Source organism: Diceros bicornis, chromosome 35 (assembly GCF_020826845.1).
Source record: "Diceros bicornis minor isolate mBicDic1 chromosome 35, mDicBic1.mat.cur, whole genome shotgun sequence".
NCBI lineage: Eukaryota > Metazoa > Chordata > Mammalia > Perissodactyla > Rhinocerotidae > Diceros > Diceros bicornis.
This window is the reverse complement of record NC_080774.1, coordinates 20,132,363-20,148,923: the sequence shown is the minus strand read 5'-3', so window position 1 is coordinate 20,148,923 and position 16,561 is coordinate 20,132,363. Positions and strand designations below refer to the sequence as shown.

The 16,561-nt window shown below is 50.1% G+C and overlaps 1 protein-coding gene across 1 annotated transcript in view; it reads right to left on the bottom strand.

The window, feature by feature from the left end:
• Window positions 1–16,561, bottom strand: part of MYO18B (myosin XVIIIB) — a 230,162-nt gene that overhangs the window by 69,363 nt on the left and 144,238 nt on the right. The window contains exon 34 of the mRNA XM_058532289.1: window positions 1,265–1,378. Within this exon, the coding sequence (XP_058388272.1) occupies window positions 1,265–1,378 (114 nt within the window). The remainder of the gene's footprint in view (window positions 1–1,264; window positions 1,379–16,561) is intronic.

The following is a 16,561-nucleotide window of genomic DNA, read 5'->3' as shown; positions in this document are numbered from 1 at the left end:
AGGTGAGTGAACAACTACCTGTGAGGGTGGCCATGGGTGTGTCAATGCACGCTGTGGGTATGACAGCTGTGTGTGTGTGTGTGCGTGTGTGTGTGTATTGCATGCATGGGACTGTGAATGCAGCACGTGTGTATGTGAATGGACATACGTCTGCGTAAGCCCACCTGGGAACCTATGTACACACGTTTTAAACATGCATGATACATATTTGTGAGTGCAAACCCTGTAATCTCCCTGAGCACGGGCACTTTGTTCTGCTCACAGGGGGGTCCCTGTGGGTACAGCACGTGGCCTGCTACAGCAGGCGCTCAGCAAATATGGCTGCATTTGGCTGTGTATTTTCCCTACGAGGGCATTTATTTTGTATGTGTGTCTGGTGATTTTTTATGTGAGTGTGTACATTCATCCCTGCATGTGTGTGTGTGTGTGTGTGTGTGTGTGTGTGTGTGTGTGTGTGTGTGAATGTTTGGGGGCAAGTTCCCCCTAAGCTGGTGCAAACAAACTCTGGGACAAAAGGGCCAGTAGGGATCTTGAGACAAGCTTTTCTTATAACTCTCTAGCTATACCTGAAGTTTAGGATTTTACACATCAAGTATAAATTTAAGCCAACGCTGTATACCCAGCCAGGGGACTTAGAAACCCACACCCAATTTTCACCAACATAATAGGTCCATAATGTGTGTTCCTTTATCCCTGTTTAGTGGTGAGCACATAGTAGGCCCACATAGATGGCTGGGTCCATTTTAGTAGTGACCCTAAGTGGGCCACAAGGGTTGCCCTTGTCTTCACTTGTAAGAATGAACGTGCAGTAGCCCAACAATAATGACTATGGTGGTGAGTGCACAATAGGACTACAACAGATGACTGAGAACCACTTACAGTGGTGAGTGGGTGTGGGCACACAATAGATAGTTATGTTCCCACTTAGGGTGCTGAGCAAACAATAAGCTTATAGGAGATGCATCCCCACAGTGCTGAGCACACAGTAGGTCCACAGGTTTCCTTGCCTACCTTTGCAGAGGTGAACACACAGTTGACCCTCATGATACCCTTATGCCTTTATAATGCTCAGTGCATAGTAGGATGCCTGCACTCAGAGTGTGGAACATGGAACACCCAGGAGGTCTACACTGGATGTCTGTACCTCCAAGCACGGTACACTAAGCACCCTAGTCCCTCTTATCATGCTGAGCACACAGTAGGCCCATGCTAGCTCAGAGGCCTGTGCTGGCCGGGTCCCCAGAGCCCCAGGAAGGGACGGTACCAGGCTCTTGCTCCGGGTCATGTTCTCCAGCTCGCTGTGCATGCTCTCCAGGTCCGCGGTCAGCGCCTTCTGGGTCTTCAAGGCCTCCTCGCACTTGGCTTCACTCTGCTCCAGCTGCACAGGCAGGAGAGGGAGAGAGGAGGAGAGGCCTCGGGACGCTGCCGCCTTGACTGTCCTTCCCCGCCAGCCCAGCCCGGCCCCGCTCAGGCGACCCTCGTGTCTTCACAACTGTTCATCAGCCCACGACTGGGGGAAGCAAGTGTGTCTGCATTTGAGGACGTGACTTCCGAGCCCACTCAAAATTGGACAGGCGCTGCCCCGGGAAATAAGGCTAGGCCACCGGCTTCAGTGCCAGGAGCTAGTCCCCACTTCCGTTCAGCAGATATTTGCTGAGACCCACGCAGGGCCAGCCATGGGGCATGCAGGGAACAGTCAGCCTGGCCCCTGCCCTCCCCTGGGGAAGACCCGCAGGGACAGCTAGTGACAGCCTCTCTCAGGAGTACAGGGAGGAGGGCATGGGGACACTGGGAACCGGGATGGCGTCAGGGAAGGCTGCCTGGAGGAGGCGCTCAGAGGTCAGTGAAGCCTTGCCGAGTAGATGTTTCTAACCAGGTTTCAGAGCTGGGAAGCTCCTTTAAACAGTATGCAAAATATTCTGCATATGAGCATTTTCCTGGGTTCATGACTTTCACTAGATTCGAAGGTTAAGAGCCATTGACTTAGCTTCTCTTTCTCATCCTTTTCTTTCTCATCCTTCTGCCCACCTGCACACAGTAGGCCTCCTGTCCTAGCCAAGCGGGGCCACCAAGATAGGTACAATGACCTACGTGGCCCCAAAAGACAGACATTCCCCATTGGAAAAACACCACAGCCGTGCATAAATCCTAAATCCATTCTGGGATTGGCAGCTTCCCCTTGATTCCTGAGCTCTAGAATCTTCGAGCAGAAAACACCCTTAGAAATCACTTAAAGAAAACACTTAAGGCTCAGAGAGGGACAGCGCCTTGCCCAGAGTCACACAGCTGCAAGGAGAAAGACATCACTTATATAGTCCAGACCAGCAAGCTTTCTCAATTGTCAGGCCTCTGTCCCTCCAAAACAGTTCATGCTGTTAAGGTTCGTGCTAACAGACAGACAGACAGACACACACACACACACACACACACAGAATGTCCAGGAGCTCAGCCCAGATGTTAGAATAATAATAATAACAATGGAAGGCAGGAGGGAGAAGGGAGGCTGCACTCATTCGAATATCTCCTGTGAAGCACCACGGTAAAGACTCTCCCCGCAATTTCCCTTTCCTCCTCATGCCAGGTCCGGAGGAGCATAGCCCCACTTTACAGATGAGGAAGTTGAGGCCCTAGCCTGCTCCCACAGCTTCCCACACCGGCGCCTCCAGTTCCAGCCCCACCCCGCTGCCAGCAACCAAAATCCACAACAGCCCCATTTTCAAGACCCTGAGAACAATATATTCCTGCAGCTGGGCTCAGCTCAGGGCCTGGAGAAGGAGGATGTGGCAGCCCATTTGCCTCAGCGCCTGGGAGGGATTGAAACACACTGAGAAAAATGATGCAGAGCAAGGGGAGGTAATTGGCATCATTAGAGCGTAATCAACAGAGGAAACGAGAAGTCAGGCACAGTGTCATCTTCCTGCAGGCAACTCCAGGGCCTCTGGCAAGGCAGGGAGGTGGGAAGGAGGGCTCCCCTGCAGGCAGGCAGGGCAAAGCCAGCCCCTGATTCCTGCAGAAACCAGAGGCCTCACTAAGGAGAGGCATTTAAGCTAAGACCTAAAAGATGCACAGGAGACAGCCATGTCCAGACTTAGGAGAAAGAGTGCCCTGAGTGGAGGCAACAGCAAGTGCAAAGGGCCTGGGGCAGGAACAAGAACGAACTTGGTGCTGAGGAACAGAAAGATGACCAGTGTGGCTGGACAGCTGGACAGAGAGGGAGAGGAGGAGGCGATGCTGAACAAATGCCTGGGAGTTAGTGAGGCTTGTGAGCCAGTAGGCAAAGCTCGGGTTTATTTGCAGAGTACCGATGGTTTCTAAGGAGGAGGGGGGCACGGTCTCCCTCTGGCTGCTGTGGGGAGGATGTGGACAAACTCAGCAATAGGGCAGCCAGCGAGGACACTGCTGTGGTCCTGCAGGAAGGAGGTGGTGGAGATGCTCCAATCAGAGCAGAGGAAGAGAGAAATGGAAGAACCTGCCCGGTGGGCGTGCCACGAACAAAAGGTCTGGGCAGGCCAGAGCAGATGGGCCGTCACGGGAGAGGATGTCAGATAACTGACAGAGGACGGGAGGCATCACGCAGGGCCCCGCTGCCAGGCCAAGTCGCTCGGCCCAGGGCCAGGAGGCAAACGCCAGCCATCGTAGCTCAACGGGGCAGAGCCCAAGGCGACGACAGCACTTCCCATCTGCCCCGTCCTCCTTCCGCTGAGGGTTTCCTCGGCGTGATGCTGCTGGTCCTCAGAGCCGCTGGAGAAAGGAGGCTCTATTTTTATCCCCATTTTACAGATGGTATATGGTGCATGATCCAGAAAGCTCCTTCCTTTCCCCAATCTCCCGGGAGCAAGCAGAGAGAGGGCCAACTTTTCCCCAGGCAGAGGTGAAGGCAGAGAGAGCACGCAGTCCGTGGAGACGGCGGTTGGCGGGGTTCTTCGCTCTTACCGGGCTAGAGAGGGGATGATCTGGGCCGTGATGGTTTTGCCATTAATGGCCACACCTGCTGCTGTCGCTTGGGGACCGTTTCCAGTGCTCTGTGCTTTATCTGCCTTGTTTCATAACAGCACCTCTAGGAGGAAGGTTGACTAGAGGAAGACTAATCGATATAGGAGGAAACTGAGGCTCAGAGAGGGGAAGGGACTTGCCCACAGTCACACAGCTGGTCAGTGGATAAGCCCGGTTGGTCCAACTCCAGAGCCCCAAGCTCTTTACCTTCGGGCTCCACTGCCCCTCATGGAAAGTCTAGAGGTGGGTAGGATGGATTAAAATGAAAAAGAGAAAACATTCAGCTCACGGACTTGGTGACGTAATAGAAGCCACTCAGACAGTGTCATGGGGGCCTGGCCCAGGCTGGGGGCTGTAGGATGCGAGATAAATAAACAAATCAGAGAACTGACAGAACTCGGAGTTTGAATCAATGTGGTGGCACCAGCATGCATTGTTACTGGAACCTTCCGGAGATGAACACGTTCATCCCACAGGGAAGAGGAAGGAAACCAACATTTACTGGCGCTTGTGAAATGCCATATTCCAGGGTGTGTGGGGGCCAGGGCCTGGGCACCAGGGCCAGACCCGCGGGATCTGCCTCTCCAGTCAATCACTTAACATGGCCGTGCCTCACTTTCCTCATCTGTACAATAGGGACGGTTCCATCGTAGGGTCCAGGCAGGATCAACAACTGGAAACATGACAGAGTGTGGCACAGCTCCTGGCACGAAGAAAGCACTAAAAATGAAACGGCGGTTGTGGCTGCGGTTCGTCTCTGTCATCCCCTTAGCCTGAGCCATGAGGGTTTTCAGCCCCATTTTAGAGGTGAAGAAACCCAAGCAGAGGCCACTTGAGCTGTCAAGGTCACAGCGCCAGGATGAGGCGGGGCCTCGGCAGCGATGATCTTAAGGAGGAATTTTAGGTTTCCCGGCAGCCTGGGGAGGGGGGGAGTGTGCCCCAGAGGCACCCCCATCAAGCAGGCCCACACTTTAGTAGAATCTGGATGGACAAGACCGGAAACTCTCCAGCCCAAGGCCTCCCCGCACTAGGCAGGCTCCCGGCTGCCGCTGACAAGCCGTCTTAATGCCGAGCTTTAAAAATTTCAATTTATTACACTTTAGGGAGCGGGAAGAAATACAGGGCCATCTCGGGCTGATTTCCCATTATGGATGACCTGCAGTAAGAATAACTCACTGCACAGTATTTCCATATTGGGGCTGGTTGACAGACGTTTTTATGAAGTCCAGTGGCAAGTCACATTAGGGCCGAGATCAGATCCTTCAGCAGCGTGACAGTGTCCACCACCACTTTGAAATCGCCTTCCCAGGAGGGTCTTGAGAGCAGAGGGGAACGGGGCAGCCGGGTGACAGGTGACTATGGGGTCCATTCTGCAGCCGTGGCAGCCAGTGCGCCAATGAGAAACCCCAGTGACAGCTGCCACCTAACACCTTTGAGCTCCAAGTCCCCATCACGACCCCGAGGACAAGCCCTCTTGGGTTCGTACAGGACCTCCATGACATGGGGGTGAGATAGATGCCCCGGTGACTTCCATCCCTCTCTAGACCTCGTGTGGGACTGGACCCACACCAGGCTCTCAACGAGGCAACTGATTTGATTTCATGTTTTCCTTTCTCTTCCAAATCTTGTTTCTTGTAAAACCAATACAATAAAGCCACACATACGGGGGCACGAAGCACCAAAACGCCTTTGATATCCAGAAAACTCGCTCCCCCTCGCACATGCTCCGTCCTTCTCTCATCCACTAATTAAATCAGCCACCTTTCCCCAGGATCTGCTCCAGCTCTGAAAGGCAGGCATCCACGGAGGGTGTCATTTCCCTCCCAGCCCCGGGAGTTGGGAGCCTCCATTTGTGCGCATGCGCCCACCCCCAGGCCTCCCGTACTGCAGCTATGGGTGGGAACACAGTTCCAGACCCTGTGCATGAATTAAGGGTTGCTAAGCTCTGGCCCGGGGATGTTTGGGGGGATCCTGGCTCTTCAGCAACTGTGGGAGGATGCTGAAGGTCCTGGAAGCCTGGAGTTCTTAGCGGTAAGACGAGAAGAGGGCCATCTAGAATCAAGGCGTTGCATGAGCGTGGGGGATGCCGTGTCCACGGGTTATGAGAATGAGCTCTTACTCTGTGCCAGGCACTGCTCTGAACACTTTTCATCAAAGGATGGGGGTGGGGGTGCATTCTCCCAACGTGGCCTCGCATCTACCACGAGGTGGGACATTCCACATCACACAGCATTGCATGGTGGTTGAGAGCAGACCCAGCAGTCAGGCAGAATTGGGTTCCAGTCCCAACTCCTCTTATCTACCAGCCTGTGACCTTGAGCAAGTACTTAGCCTCTCTGAGCTTTGGTTTTCTCCATCCACGAAATAGGGGAAATAACGGTGCACATTCATTGAACAGGACTGCTGTGTATAGTTGTATTAGTTGTGCACTGCACAAGCCTAGGGGATGCTATGCACATAGGTTATGAAGATGAGTTCTTACTCTGTGCCAGACATTGCTCTGAACACTTTTCATGCACTAACTCATTTAATCTTCAAAAGAACACACTGAGGTAGGGTCAGTGACCCTTCACGTTGTTACAGTTGAGGAAACCGAGGGATAGAGAGGTCAAACAACTTACTGAAGGTCACACGAGTACTAAGTGGCAGAGCTAGGATATGAACCCAAGCAGTCTGGCCACCAAGTCCCCACTCTGAGCATTACCCTGCACTCCATCTGTAACAGGAGTGCCCACCCCAGATGCACTGTAGGGGAAATCTTGTGATGTGTCTGAACAGCATCTAGTCCCCCTTCTTTCGATAGCAGCACCCCACCTTCCCTGCAAAAAATGTCCACCCCCCAAATGTCCCTGTGGTTCTGTTGGGGCTGACTCTCCCCTCTCAGGCCCAGAGAATATGATGTGACTCAGCCTAGTCAATCAGAGCACCAGCTCCCGTTGGCCATAGAGCTTGGTTGTGGGATAATAGTGTGGCTGATGCCAGGATTTTTGCTGGAAGTATGGAAACAAAGTTGGCTCTTTCTGATGCAGGATATAAGCTAGGAGTGTCTGAGGTTTCTCTTCCCAGCAAGAAGGAAGAGCCTGCCTAAGAATACAAGGTGACATCAAGGTTGCTGAGGCAGGAGACACATTCTTAATGAGACAGTTAAGCACCTGGATCCAGCCAAACCTGAAGGCAGTCCTAGCCTCCAAACTTTCCAGATATTTTGACTAATAACTTCCCTTTTTCTGCTTAAGCTAATTTGAGTTGCGTTGCTGTCATCCGCAACCCAGAGACAGAAAGAGTGAGCAAGTTAGAGGGGATAACATATACACGGTGTCCCCCACAGAGTAACACTCAAAACCATTGGTGGTAGTGTTTGTTGATGCTATTACGCCAAAAATTGGATCAAAGTAGCTCCATCCAAAACCCTGTGACAGAATAACAATTGTTTATTGCTTACCTATTCTATGGATGGCTCCCTCCCCATGGAGGGATAAATATTCCCCCTTCCCGATTACTCAATGAGGGGCAGAGGAGGGAAGCAGATTTCTTCATCTCCTACTGTATCAGGCACTGTGTGACCACCTGATGGTCATTGTCACCGTAGCCCACAACACACTGCCGGGAAGGAAACAGCCCTCATCATTTTACAAATGTGGAAAGTGCAGCCCAGGCAGGGGAAGCGACTTGCCCACGGTCAGATTCAAGTCAACGAGACTCCAACTTTCTGGGCCACCACACAGCCCCCTCCGCACACAAGGCTCTCTCTATTGCTGAGGTCATCCCAGCCATTCTCTTCCCACCACCCACCTCCTTCATTCAGCGTGAGGGCCATTGAGATTCCCATCACATTTCCATCAACCACAAACCGATGAATAGCATTCCTTTCCTCTGCGCAGCCATCTGCCTGCTTTAAATACCTGGGTAAAATGTTTGCTTTGGATTTATTAAGCTACTCGATGGGTTGGCTAGACATATGGGATGAAGCAGGGAGAGGAAAAACTCTGATATTTCAGCAGAGCGGTTAGAACCTGGATTTCGGGGTCTGGTTGAACAACTTGGAGGATTTAAAAATACTGCAGCGCAAATGCCAGGGGGAAGCATTCTGTCTAAGAAATGGTGTCTTTGGGGGGCTAATCTCCACACTTTCCAGGCCTTAACATCCCATCAGGACGCTCGGAGGATTTAACTTTCAACAGTAAGGCTTGCCCTAAGGGAACCACCAACATCTCACGCTACAAATTTATTAAATGGAAACATTAAAAATGTCAGGTCCACCAATGGTCTATTCGACTCAGAAGTTTGAAGACAGTGGCCCCAAGGGGAGATTTCCTAAGACCGTATGGTGGTTAACCTCTGTGTCCTTGATCTCAAACTATTTGGGCATTTACTAAACATTCCATAATTTTCCTTACATTGTGCTAGAGGACCATCATTATTGAAACTCTTCCCAAGAAGGTATTGTTTCCATCTTCTTCAGAGTAATAATAATCATTATTATTAGTAGAGGAATAATCAGAACTACTCTCTGTGAATGTTTCCCATGCACATGTTCATTTGCAGCACGTAACTACTCTATGAAGTAGGTATGTTCATGCCCATTTTATAGATGAGCAAACTGAGGCTCAGAGAGGTTAAACTTGCCAAGATCACACAGCTAATAAAGGGTGAAGGGGGTCAGGACCTGAGCTGAGGTCTCTTTTAAATCCATGGCTTTTTCTTGTAGCCCTGTGGCGTGTGCTTACCACCTGCTGAGTAAAGCAGGTCTCCTTTTACTTGTTTTAATCTATTTCTTTGAAGGTTTAAGAGTCCTTCCTGATTTTGTATTATAGGATCTAAGCACAGCTCAGGTCCTACATGACTGAACAGACTTCAAAAATTTCCTTCCCGACTGCCCCTCTGGTGATGGAGGATTTGGAGCACACTGATGCTCTCCAAAGGGAGAAAGAAACAAAAAAAAACTTAGAAAAGCAGATAAAATATGCAGAAAAGGCCCTCCCTGCCCCCCATTCCATTTATGCCTTCCTTTTTCTTATATTCCAGCACCCTGTTGCTCCCCTAAATAGCACAGCGTCTGAGTGCCTCCACGTCTCTCTTCTCTCAAGACGGCAGGCTCCTGGAGGGCCACACAGTGGGGACCCCACACATATGCACTCAGGGAGCGAGGCGGAGTCGTCCGTTCAGTGCATCACTAACCCGTCAGCGGGGCTGCCCCAGTCTGCAGCCTGAGCTGCCCACCACCCCATGTGTGCTGCCCGCAGAGCCCCGAAACCCCTCCTCGGGAAGCCACCCACTGCCCAGCTGTCCCCCGTCTCCTCCCGAGCACAGGCCCCTTATCCAGACGCTGTCTGGAAGGACGAGGGGCAGGCTGTGTGGGCAGCACGCTCCCCTGCAGGAGGAGATGACCTGGACAGAGACAGTGACCACAGACTTGTTCAGCAAACCCCGGGTCCCCGAGAGGGTCCCTTTCTTCCAAGCTGGAAGGAGGACGCTTCGGGATAAACGATGGAAGCCCAGTCAAGTCCCGGCCGGGGGACGGTCAGGGCAGACAGCCTGCTAACGAGATTTCCCTTTAATAAGGGGGCTTCTTCTGCTAAAAGGAAAATACACACACACACACACACACACACACACACTTGAAAAGCACCAGGATATAGCTGAAATCTCCCTCACTTTACAAAGAAAGCTCTGAGGTCCCTGGAATAGAACAACTCAGCAGAGACTGACAGCACACGGGGGACAGGCTCGTGAGGCCGGGCCAGATCCCCAAGTAGGGCGGTAGGCTTCACACCATCCTGCACCACGATACTTGCTTAACCAGAACACTCAGCTATCCAGAACACCCTCTGTCTGACCAAGTGGTTTTAAATTGGGATTCCAAGATACCGTGATCAGTTGAGTTACCTTAAAATTAAGAACTTCTGGTCCTAAAATGACACTGCTAAGAGAATCTAACACTAAGCCCCAAAGTGGGGCAAAATATTTGTAGCACACATACCTAGCGAAGAGCTTACATTCAGAATATCCTGCAAATCAATAATAAAAGTACCCCATAGAAAGATGAGCATCCAGCTTGAACAGGCAGAAGTAGCTCATCAGATGGCCGATCTACTTTGAAAAGGTGATCCACCTCATTACTCATCAAAGAAACGCAAAGTGGAACCACAAAAACACGTCTTCCCTCTGAGTCGTTAAAATGCAGTGACTGACAATACCAAGTGCTGGCAAGGATGGGACGCCAGCAGCACGCTTATATTCTGCTGGTGGGAGGATACACGTCTATAGACACTTTGGGGAACCAACTGGCAGCATCTACTACAGTTCAAGAAACGTGTACTACGACTCAGAGTATACATTCTACAGAAATGCACACACTTGTGTCCCCCCAAAGTAAAATAACATGAGAAAAATGTTTACAGGGGCTCTATTCCTAATAACCAAAATCTAGACACAACCTGCATGGCCATCAACAGCAAAATGGATACATTGTGGTATAGTCTCATAAAACAGCAAGAAGAATGAACCACTGGTACAGACAACAATAGCAACACGTTTCACGTGCATAAATGGAGCGAGAAAAGGAAGACACAAGGCCAGAACACGCAGATGGCGAGAATCCATCAAAGGAGCAACATGAACAGATAATCGAGAAAAGGCTCTTAAACTGGCCTCTGGCTCATCACCCTCTCCCCTAAATCTATGGGTACCTTTTGAGAACAGGCCTTACTGAAAGGCCAAGGGACCCTTTTCTCTTCCCCAGGATTACTCAGTGCTTGAGACACTGGATGGAGGATGACCAGCTCATCCCTGTTTGCCTGCGACTTTTCTGGTTTTAATACGGAAAGTCCTGTGTCCCGGCAACACCCTCAGATCTGCACAAATCCAATGACTCTGAAATTAAAAAGATGGGGCTCAAATTCCAGTTCACCCAAATGGAGGAACATTCTACAACACACCTGGCCTGAACTCTCCAGAAAGGCCAGCGTCGTAAAACACAAAGAATCACTGAGGATCTATCGTGTCATGAAACTGAATGCAAGCAGTTCTGCGTCTGGGTTGGATCCTGAACAGGGAGAAAAATTGCTATAAAGAACATTAATGGGGCAATGGGCACAATTTGAATAGTTGGCAGATAACATCAAACTATTTGTTCAAGGGCCACATGGTAAATACTTTAGGCTTTGCAGGCCAAGAGGCAAGATCGAAAGATATATATATGTAGGTATTCATCTAACCACTTTGAATGTAGCATTTAAAAACATGAAAACTGTTCTCAGCTCTCAGGCTGTAATAAAAAAACAAAATAACAACAAAAAAACAGGCTGTACGCTGAACTTGGCTTACGGGCCACAGCTTGCTGACTCCTGGATTAGAAAACAGTGTTTTATCAACGTGAAATTTTCTGATTTTGATTAAAGCAAAGGAGCGTCACGTCTGTAACTTGTTTTCAAATAATTCAGAAAATGTAATTTGGAGAGAACATGAGAAAGCAAATGTGGCAAAATGTTAAAAATTCATGAATGGAGGAAAAGGATATATACGAATCCTTTGAACTATTCTTGCAACTTTTCTGTAAGTTTGAAACGCTTTCAAAATTCATTATTTTTAAAACATCCCAGTTCCCCCCAAACTCTGTGACTGTGGGCAAGTTTCCCAGATGCTAAGCTTCCTCATACGTAAAATGGGCATAATATTAGCTGCTTCCTCTGGAGAGCCACGGCCCATCCTGTCGAGCCCTGCTCATTCACTAAGCACTTGCTGGACGCAGACACACTCCTACACTCTGGCCCCCAGACTGAAGAGGCCCTGCTCTCACGGAATTCACTACAGCCAACTGGGAAGGGGGTTGAATTAGGTCATGACATCTAAGTGCTTGGCCCCGGGCCTGGCATAGTGTAAACTACAGATGCTCGCCATCAGTATCGTTGTTGTTAAGATGGTTATTATTACCCCAGTGGATGGCTGGGATGCTCTGGGGCCTGGCCCTCCGTGGCTAAATGGTCACTTTTTGGGGGAGATGCATAAATGGCACCCCTCGCCTATAATGAATCCAGCCTTTGCCCGCTTCATTCATCATAGCGTTGGAAGTGTCAATATTTGTTGGGTGAACAGACCTGAGCTAACCATGTTTTTCACCAATTACAATTCAGTCTTTATCTCCTCTGACAGGAGGTTATGTTAATATTGAATTGACTCACTCCAATATAATCTTTAAAAAAAGTCTCTTCAAATAAAACATACAGGCCACCTGTCCTGTGGTTCCCTGCTGGGGGGACGTGTTCCCCAAGTGTTCACTCGCACAAAAGACTCCCATCAGGGTCATCTTCCCAGAGCTTATGACTTATTTTCAATGTCTCATGGAAGCACGGGGGGCGCCTGGTGACAGACGTCCCCATTAAGGCCCCTGGAGAGGGAGAGGAATCAAGGGTTACCAGTCCTCCGTGCACTCATGGGGGGGCCTCAGACTTACCTGACCACCACTGGGAGTTCATCGTGTGGGAGACGCACTAGGCCCCACGGGCCCACCTGACTGAACACTGAAGCTGAGCTAGAATCCCCCAGCGGACGGGCCCACAGGAGCACTCGGGGCCTCCAGAGGGATGTGAGCACCCAGAGACGGCAGCGGGCCAACAGGAGGCACACTGGTGCTTCGGGGGTAGCGGTTATTAAACTCCCAAGTGTTGAAGTCAGACCCTGTGGGTTCAAATCCCACCTCGATCTCTTATTACCTTTGTGAATTTGGACAAGTTTTGTAACATGTTTACTCATTCTAGTCCTGCCTTTAAGACTTTGGAAGGTAAATGAGGAAACAGGTGTGCAAGGGGGCAAGTGGGAGGGCATGATGTGTACTATCCTAGGGGTAAACCTGGGAGATCATAAGAGAAGAGAGGTGGGGCCCTCACCCAGCGGAGGGGCATCAGACATGGCCCCCAGAGATGATGCCCAAACCCAAGTTCAAAGGATGACTAGATGTTCATCCTAGTTCATCCCTAGATGTTCATCTGAAACCTGCTCGGAGGGGAGAAAGTGTTCAGAGGGGAGAAGCAAAGAGGGCAGCGGTTGGCACAGCTTGGGCAAAGGTGGAGAGGTGGAAACAGGTGTGGGGGACCCCAAGCCCTTCTAAGCTGCCAGTCAGGGGTGACAGGAGGGCGGGAGCTAGACTGTGCATCCTTAACGGTCAAGTTGAGGATCTTGGATTGTATTCTGAGGGCAATGGGAAGCCACTGATGGATCTTGAACACAAAGAGCCAAGATTGTATTTAAATTTTGAAATTCTGTCTCCAATGATCGGGTGGCAGACGGATGGCTTGGACAAGACCAGAGGCCAGCAGACTTGAGAGAACTCCAAAGTAGAGATACAGACGGTGTGTAACAAGAGGGGGGAGACAAAGGAGGGGATGGATTCAAGAGCTATGTAGGGGGTACCATGACTGAGACTTGGTGACAGCTTTGTTCTCAGCAGGAAGGGGTGACTACAGCCCCCGGCATGAATTAAGTAAACAAGTAAAGAGCTCAATGCAAACTCTTCTCCATTTAACAAAAAGCAAATAACATATTTCCTTTGGGAAAGAGACAAAGGTCAAAAGCATGAATCAAATAAAAAAAAAGAAGCAACCACTGTCCTGGAGCAGCCCTCACCTTTCACTTTCGCCTCAGAGCCAGGTGCCAGCATCTGCTACTCACAGATGTTATTTATGCACAGTGATTATCTCAATTATATATCTTGGTTGTTGGAATTGCCTCTGTCTCCAGATTAGTTTGTTTCCAGTGGAAACATTCCATGGGAATTAATTAGTAATTGGCTCCTAAAGAACAGGTGTCATTAGATTCACCCTACACATTGCCTTGTCTACCTTTTCCATGAGGTCTTGTAAAAATTGTGTGCCCAGAAACCAAAGGCTTCCAACAGCTGACACCACTGTGGGGGACTAGGGAGCCGGTGCGGGGTTCTCCATTTCAAAATCATTGTCTCCTAGTTCTCAGTTTAGAGAATTCTTTCAAATCCATGGTCTATAGTTCTTTATATCAGCCCAATAAGCTGGGAATATCATGCCCCCTTTTTAGCTGAGAAAGGGAAAGTGGCTTGCCCAAAATCATACAGTCAATTAGGTGGCAGAGGCAGGATTCGAACCAAGAGGTTCTACTTTGCCCCAGGAGTCTTCCATGTTTTATCATCAGGTCTTAAACCCCAGGTCTTATCTGAGTTATATCCAAGGCTCCCAGTGGAGGGAAACTGGGAGGAAAGAGATAAATAGTTCCCTCGGGATTCTAGACAGTGGGGCGATGGGCAGAGGGGATGCCTGTCCATACGGGAAGAATCCAGGGACACTAGAAGATGCTCTGCCTAAGGGAGTCCCCCCCCCCAGGCTGCTGGCTGAGCCTGGCATGCCCCACATCAGTGCTTCAGAGGGACCTGGAATCCTGCCATTTTTTACGAGTACTTCTGACCATGCCCTTCTCTGCTCAGTAGCTCTCTATGGCTCCCTATCACCTTTGGGATGAAGACCAAACTCCTGAGCCAGCCTCAGTAAACCATTCGTGAACCGGTCCAGTCTCAATTACCGACATTATCGTCTCTGCTTTTACCCCCGGGCACTCTACTCCAGGAACACCATGCCAAAGAGAATGTGCGTCCTGTCTCCACGTGTCCCCACCCCTTTATGCTCTGTTGCTTTCTCCTAGAATGGCCACGTGCACCTTACCTAACCAGCAAGTCATTTCCATCTTTAAAGAGACAGCTGAAGCCACCAGCTCCTCTCCCACAGCCAAATGAAGGGCATCCTCTTTAGCTAAGCGCCAACATCTCCCCAGTAAAGAGCTCATCACGCTGCTTGGCAATAGCTTGGCAATGATGCTTAAGTTATCTGATGTGAAGTCAAGTTTGGGGACCCCCAGACACCAGGGAAAATCCTGGTACACAGTAGGTGCTTGACAAAGGTTAACAGGACCCCTATCGTGCAAACCAAGTTGTACATTACTGAAACTGTTGGCATTCACAGCTTTCAGACATATATTGCTGTGTGCCCTTGGGTAAATTACTCAACCTCTCAGATCCTGTGTCTTTATTAGTAAAATGAGTCAAAAAGTAGAAATCTCCATCTCTTAGGGTTATGGTGAGGATTATCTAAATAATGTGCTTATTGCTGGCACCCCAACCATCTGCAAGTCTCGTCAACTTCAACCCCAAGCTTGACCCTTCTCGCATTGCCGTCACCACTTCACTCAGGTGGCCAGTTCCTCTGGCCCAGAAGGGTGCACTAGCCTCTAATGGCACCCACTCATTGCCTCCACAATCCATTCTTCGCAGAGGAGAGCGACCCTTTAACCGTGAGCCGGATTATGTCACACTCGGTTCAAAATCTGCCAGTGGCCTCTCACCATCCTTGGAATAAAATCCAAACCTCCCAGGCCCTGCACATTCTGCTCCCTGCCTGCTTCCCATTCTCCTAGGGTAGCGTAGCTGACCACCCAAGCCAAAGGCGACCCCTTCCGATTGCCCAGTCCAGATCCCACTTATTTCCTTTATTCAGGTGTGGGTACTATTCAGTTAGTATTTATTTGAATCATTATTTGCTTGTCTTATTTTCCATTAGAGGTAAGTGTCACCAGGGAGGGTACCACACCTGTCTCACTAACCGTTGCACACCTAGATCTTGCACATTGCCTGACACATAGTAGGTGCTGCGTAAATACCGAATGAATGAATGGATGAGTGAACGAATGAATGAATGGAACCGTTGAGCATCATACCCAGCACTGAAGATGCAGCCAGCAGCAAAGTTAGCTCCCTCTCCCTTCCCCCTCCTGTCGGCTCTCCCTGCCTCTTCCCTGGAGCCTGCAGGGAGAGGACAAACACCGTACATCGGAGAGGAGATGCCACGATGCCCAATGTCATCGCTGCTTTATTTGATTAGCTCCGACTCCGGCATCCGGGACACGTGTGCTGGGAGCCAAAGCAACTGTACCCCGACCTCTGGTCCATGCGATCCCATCCTTATAACCATTTCCATGACAACAGCAACAGAAAGGCAAGGCTGTGAATTCCCTTTGATAGGAGCCGGATGCAGAGACGGGGAAGAAGGACTTTCAGAAGAATGAAGCTCTTTGATTCAGCTCCAGGCGCCTTCATTAAATACCACTATTTTCCAAGAACACACATTTTAACCCTGCAGAGGGATTTCTCATGAATACGAAAAAAAAGAAGAAAAGGAAACAAACCCACCATGGTTCCTTTTCGAGAACATTCACTTGTGGGGAAGGAGAAGGCTTGAATGCCGTGGCATCAGGAATATTTGGTGGGAGACAGGCAGAGCACGTGGCCCCTGCCAAGGGGGCTGCATGAACCCTGGATGCCTGGCCCCTGACCACAGGCACAGACACCTCTCGGCCGGACAGACAGGAAGATGCAGGGTGAGGCCAAAGAACTCCAGATTCTGCACTGAGAATCCCGAGCCCTGGATTTGAAGCCCAGCTCTGTCACTGACCTGCTGTGTCACCTCAGGCACAATCCTTCCCACCTCTGGACAGAATTTCCCCATCTGTAAAATGGGCACAATACCACTTCCCCTCCCCCGAGAATACCACG